At 48.6% G+C, this 6,208-nt stretch overlaps 1 protein-coding gene and 1 non-coding gene across 2 annotated transcripts; both read right to left on the reverse strand.

Moving 5' to 3' along the window:
- Nucleotides 1-32: 32 nt before the first annotated feature.
- On the reverse strand, nt 33-6,204 carry CWF19L1 (CWF19 like cell cycle control factor 1; the record flags this gene model as incomplete). Its single annotated transcript, XM_029962605.1, has 8 exons — nt 33-453; nt 844-1,053; nt 1,911-1,990; nt 2,738-2,849; nt 3,717-3,845; nt 4,725-4,809; nt 4,948-5,066; nt 6,013-6,204. Coding segments are annotated over 8 exons (1,053 nt in total), but the record flags the coding sequence as incomplete, so codon positions are not given.
- Nucleotides 620-759, reverse strand: LOC112841243. Its single transcript, XR_003212854.1, has one exon. It is a non-coding gene; the product is annotated as a small nucleolar RNA SNORA12 (small nucleolar RNA).
- Nucleotides 6,205-6,208: the final 4 nt, after the last annotated feature.

Raw genomic sequence — 6,208 nt, forward strand, 5'->3', positions numbered from 1 at the left:
AGTTTTAGAGGAAGAAAAGCCAGTGAAGAGGCCACACTCCCATTCCTCAGCTGAGAAATCAGCCTGTCAAAATCAGAACCTAAAACTACCTGATGTGCTGAAAAGAGTTGGTGTTTGGCACCAGAAGGAATGCATCCAGCAAGCCCTACACATAGCTTGGAATAATCTTTGGCTAAACAACGTATCTGAGCAGAATCCATCTGGCACATCCCCAAATAAAGTCTACGAGGCTCTGCCTCCAACAGCTTAACCCTACCCCACAAAGGAACCCTAGAGGGAAACAGGAGCCTAAGCAGGACAGAGGGAAAGAACAGGTGAAATGTGGCCTCATACTTGCGAGATATCCGAGTGCTCTGGGATTTCTAACAATTCAATCTGTTGTTCCTGTGCTTGTGTGATAAAAGCCTCTTTAATGTCTTCAGAAGTGCAGAGGTCCAGTGGGACAGGAATCACCTGGAGAGAGAGGGCATTTCCATGACATGAAGACAAGGCAAAGAGGGCCCTTGCAGAAAGCCATCAGTGCATCACTGGGGCTGGTGTGCCCCTCAGTACAGCTCAGCCTCATCACACGAGACAGGTGACCACCCATCTCTACAGGCTTAAACTTATGAGATTTTTTTTCTGTAGGAGCTGAACAAATTGCTGAAAACTGAAAGCTTCAAGTTCTCAGCACTGCCTTCTCCTTTCTGATCTCTGTGGTAGTTCTGGGACAGTTCTGGTACAGTCACAGACCTGCCACACACAGAAACCACCACAACGAACCCCTGAATGACTCTTTCACCTCACGTGAGGTTTGTACTCAGGGCGAGTTTATATCCTCCCAGGCTGACACCCAAACTGTACCTGGAGCTGCAGATGCTGACTCCTGTAGTTTCTTTCAAATAGGACATATCTCTTTCCCTTGCTTCTGAAAAACTCCTTTAGGGCAGCCTTGTACTTGGTCACTTCTTCCAGCACCTCTGAGGACAAGTCCACCACTGACTGATAGTGCCCAATGGGCAAAATCAGGACATGGTCAGGGGACAGGCCCCCTTTGGCCAGGGCAAGGTAGCACTAGAGTGAAACAATACACACCAGTTACTCCCTGCCAGAAGCACATGCTCACCGTGCTGGGGGAATCTACTCTCTGACTTCTCACTCCAAGTATCCCACGGCCTCAGGAACAGGAGAGCTTTCTCCTCTATGTTGCTTATTAGGGATTGTTAATTAGCAATTTTATTTGAGTTTCTTTTTATGCTGAATTTATTAATTACTAGATGAATAAGAGAGAGGGACTGCCAAAGGACAAAAAAACAGTATCTTTTGAACACCAGAGAATTCCTTGTCTGCAGGAAAGCAGCTGAGTGAACTTCACCACTGTGGCCAGAATTTCTTAACTCTGACACGAAAATCCATCTAAAATTTTAAATTAAGCCTGTGGACCAACCTGTCCCTGTAGCAGTTTGAAGTGGACTGTGCTATAGAGGAGCAACAGCTTTAAGTGAAGTGCATGAATCAATCATTCATTCAATGACTGAATTAATCTCCAAGATGTACTTTGAGATGTTGACTTGGAAGGTATCTTCTGTTTCATCTGTATATAACCAACCTGGGACCAGGGAGATCCTGCACAACTCCAGACAGGACATCCTGCTGCCAAAGCAGGTCCCAGTTTACACTGAGCTCCAGCTGGAAACGTTCTGCCAGATGGTAACATAGGGCTGGCACAGCAAAAGGTGTTCTGACACCAGAATCCAGCTCTGCTGCCATAACAAAACTGAGCCACGCTTCTCTTCTAAGAGTTTATACTTGTGTCTTTTGTATGGGAGATACAAAGAAACTGAAAACAAACCCAAGAGCGATTGCAAATAAAGTTTGTTTGGGTTTTTCCAAATTGGAGACTGGTATGTTACACTGCCACGGGTACTTACGTGTGTGCCAATACTGACAACCAGGTGCTTCTCCACCTCCGGGCTGGCCAGGCAGAACCAGCAGGGCCCCGTGGGCTGTGCTTTTTGGGAAAGGAAACAAGGATTAGCATGAGGCATATCTGGCAGAACACAGAAGAGCTGTTGTTTTCCAGCCACCCTTCCCAGGTGATCAAGTGCTGAAGGTGTCAGAAGGACAGAGCTCCTGGAAGCAGGTCTGGTCAGGAGACTGGTGCCTCTGGGAAATTCCAGCAAGAGAGGAGGTGAAGTCACACCCTGCTGACTGCCATTCTCATGGAGTGCTCTAACCTAATGAAAGAGCACTGATTCCGGGAGTTCAGTAGTTACAGCTCACTAATAAGAAAGCACCAGTAAATTAAAACAAACAAATCAAACTGAGGTAAAATCACTGCCTGGGTACAGACAAGGGCAGAGGCTGTCAAACACACTTGTCAGTTCTGGCCTATTCACACACCAAAACACCTGGATTCACACCCAAATTGCAATACCTGAGCTGAGCTTTCTGACACTGCCAACTGTCACATTCAGAAGCCAGTCTGGTTCAGAGGGTGAGTGCCATCAGCCCAACCACAACCACCACGGGCCAATGAGCTTTAAAACTATGCTTTTGACTCTCCTTTCACCTATTGAAACATATTTTCCCTGGGAAACAAGAGTCCCTTCATCCTCCTGCATTCCCCCAGTGCCTGGTGTGGTGACAGAGCTCCCTGGCAAACTGACACATCCAGCTCAGCAGCCTGAGGAAGGTGGAGGGACACGATCCAAAGGCTCCAGGGAAGAGCTCAGGAAAAACACAGCCTCCTACTTACGGGGTTTCTTGGCTTGCTTAGGCTGGGAGTCCCCTCCCTGTTTCCCATCTGAGGGACGTTTCTTTCCCTGATGCTTGTTCAAGTCAAAGAAAAACTGACGAGCTGGTTCTTCCTGTACAGAAAATGAAAAGCAAAGCCCGTTAGATCTGCATCCCAGAGAGTGACAGTACAGCCAGGAATAAGATTTTTCCTGCAGAGGTGTGAACCACCTTTGAAAAGCATCAACATCACAGAATCACCAAGGTTGGAAAACCCTTCCAAGATCATCAAGTCCACCCTGTGACTGATCCCCACCTTGTAAACCAGACCAGAGCACTAAATGCCACATCCAGTTGCTCCTTGGACTCCTCCAGGGATGGGAACTCTACCACCTCCCTGGGCAGCCCCTTCCAATGCCTGACCACCCTTTCTGTGAAGAAATGCCTCCTGAACATCCAGGAACAGAATGAACTGAGCTTCCCAAGTAATGCAGCAGACTTGACATCCTGTCCTGTAGCTACAGGCCCTACTAAAAAAATCTTGTCCCCACCTTTCTGATGGCTGAAGATTTTAAGACTGAAAGGCCACTCCCCAGAGCTTTCTCTTCTCCAGGCTGAACAACCCCAGCTCTCCCAGCCTGGCTACAGGGCAGAGGTGCTCCAGCCCTTGAAGCATCTCCATGGCCTCCTCTGGACCTGCTCCAGCAGCTCCATGTTCTCGTTATGCTGGGGGACCCAGAGCTGGAGGCAGCACTGCAGGTGGGGTCTCAGCAGAGCAGAGCAGAGGTGCAGCATCACCTGCCCTGCCCTGCCCTGGCTGTGGGACGAGCCCAGGACACGGCTGGTTTCAGAAGGGGCACACCAACCACCTCCCATCATCGCACCCCTACAGCTGGGGTGCTGCAAACAGTTCACACAGAACCCTGCAGTTTTTCACAGATCTCCCCAGGGGAAAGCCAACCAGTGTTCCCAGGGCACACAGGAGGGGCCCGGGGCGGTACCTCTGCTCTGGCCCTGGCAGCCTCCTTGCGCAGTTTCCGGTAGGGGTTTTCTGTGACGTCCTGCGGCTGCTTCACCAGCTCCGCGGGGTCCATGGAGCTCATGGGCACGATGCTGAAGGCATAGAGGTACTGCAACAAGCACAGGGGGCTCAGGGGCTAGGACTGCACCTCTGAAGGGATCACATACCAGCACAACTCACCACATCAGGGCGTGGGAAAACACCCCCCCTGTGCCAGGGTCCCACCCAGTGCAACCAGGAGTTTATGGAGCGCTCCCAAGGCGCTGCTTTCACTTTAAGGAAAGATCTCTTTGAAAAGCACCAGTGTATCCTACTTGATGGAGACACAACCTTGATCCTTGCCTGTTTCCAGGCCTTCTTTCTGTCCAGAACCTTTTCTGTTATCAGTTACTCACTGCGAGCAGCTGTGGGAATTTACTCCCTGACTACTCATTTGGAGTATCCCTCAGCCTCAGGAATGGGAGAGTCTTCTCCTCTGTGTTGCTTATTAGGAATTTTGAGTTTACTTTTATGCTGAATGCATTGATTACTAGAGGAATGAGAATGAGAGAGAGGGACTGCCAAAGGACAAAAAAACAGTATGTTTTGAACGCCAGAGAACTCCTCGTCTGCAGGACAGCAGCCGAGTGAACTTCACCACTGTGGCCAGAATTTCTTAACTCTGAACCCTGCAAGTTTTTCACCACTGCCAACCTGTCCTTTTGCACCAATATTTGGTAACTTTCATAAGGGGACAAGAGAAACAGGTTAAAAAAAAAACCAAACAGCCCCTTCCCATCCCAGAAATCAGTTATTTTCGGTGATTTGTGCCTGCAGCCCTCACCCTTCTGACATAACAGGCTAATGGTACCTATTACTCAAGTGAGACAGACACCTCCACTTCAGCCAAGCTTTCAAGTCCTGACGCTGTCCTTTAGCTGGCCAAAGCTGGGCTTACTGCCCTACAACTGTACTTGACAAAAGAAGGAAGATTCGAGGCTGTCAGTACCTTTTTCTTGCTTGTATTGCCAACATCAGCAAGTGCAATGAACCTGGTCACATGCTGTGGGGTCTCCTGTAGCACTGTGTGATTTCTGTAAGGAAGCAAAACATGGCTCTACAGGTACATGAAGCATTGAAAAGATACTCAGACAGCACACCAGCCTTCCAGTGTTCTCTCAAAACAGAACTCTTATTAAAAAACAAAGGAGATTTCACAAGATTTTACAAACCTGTAAGGAAGTCTTTCGTAATAGGCCTTCTCCAGGGCAGCAAAATGGTACCTTGGTTTGAGACTTGCAGCCAGATCTGATACCAACTTGGAGCCACATGTCTTGGTATCTATTTCTCCCTGCACAATACAAGCCAAGTTTTACTTCAACCTGTCAGAGTGCAGTGAAAAGAAACAGTTTTATACAGAACTACATGTTGGATGTGTAGTATAGTGGTTGCCATTCCCTGGAAGTGGGGGAAAAAAGCCCAGAGGCTTTGACCTTTTATTGCCAACCAGAGCCGACTCATTTATTCCACTCTGTGTATTCAGTTTGCATCCACTTGTTTCATCAATCCAAGTTTGTCAGGATCTCAGTGCATAAGGGAATCTTATAAGATATGCATATATCATCTTACAAGATAATGCATAAGATAAGACCAAGATCAGGGAAGGTTCTTAATGCTTTTACACTGAGCATCTTTTTGGACATTGGAAGAAACTGAGAGCAAACAATGTCCTTTTGCCACATGTGCAGCCTTGCTCTCCAGGAAGGTCTGAGATCATCTGAACTCACAACTGGAAAATCCCTTCTGCTAAGGAACATTAACAACACAAAACTGGACACAAATTAAACAACATGCTCAAAGTCCAGATGGAGGAACAACCAGACCAGCTGACTGATACTCGAGGAAATAAACACCAGAACGCTTCAAAAGTTTGGAAGGGGGGAAAAAAGAATGACTTGATGTCAAGTGGTACTGGAGGTGCTTAGAGCACAGCATTCCTCCTCAGAGAGCAGCAGCTTCATTCAACAGCAGCTGCAACCAACTGAAATCAGAGCAACGCTTGTGATCAGGTGAAGGCCCCACACTTGGATCTTCCAGGCAGGGACAGATAAAACCCCATGAAGCTTCACAAATCCTCCTCCCCTTCAGTCCTTCTTTTCTGAAGAACCAAACTGTTCTTTTTTCACTCCCAGCTTTCTCATGCACTCATGAGACGGCCCAACAGCCCAAACTGCCACAGCAAGCAAAAGGGAATCCTTTGTCAAATCCACCCAGAAACCAGGAAACGCTCCACTTACCGCGCTGTTGGCAAAGGTGCCCACGTCTCTGGGCCAGGGGGAGGTCAGCAGGATGTCCACTCCTCTGAAGTTTGGGGTGGATAACAGGGATGTTTTGAGCTCTGCCACGTCCTTGGCGCTGAAGCTGTGGGCGGGAGCCGGGTGCTCCTGCGCCTCCGTGCCGCTCAGGTACGCGACGTGCAGCCCCGAGCAGCCG

Source organism: Manacus vitellinus, unplaced genomic scaffold (genome assembly GCF_001715985.3).
Source record: "Manacus vitellinus isolate BGI_N305 unplaced genomic scaffold, ASM171598v3 scaffold_48_pilon, whole genome shotgun sequence".
Classification (NCBI taxonomy): Eukaryota; Metazoa; Chordata; class Aves; order Passeriformes; family Pipridae; genus Manacus; species Manacus vitellinus.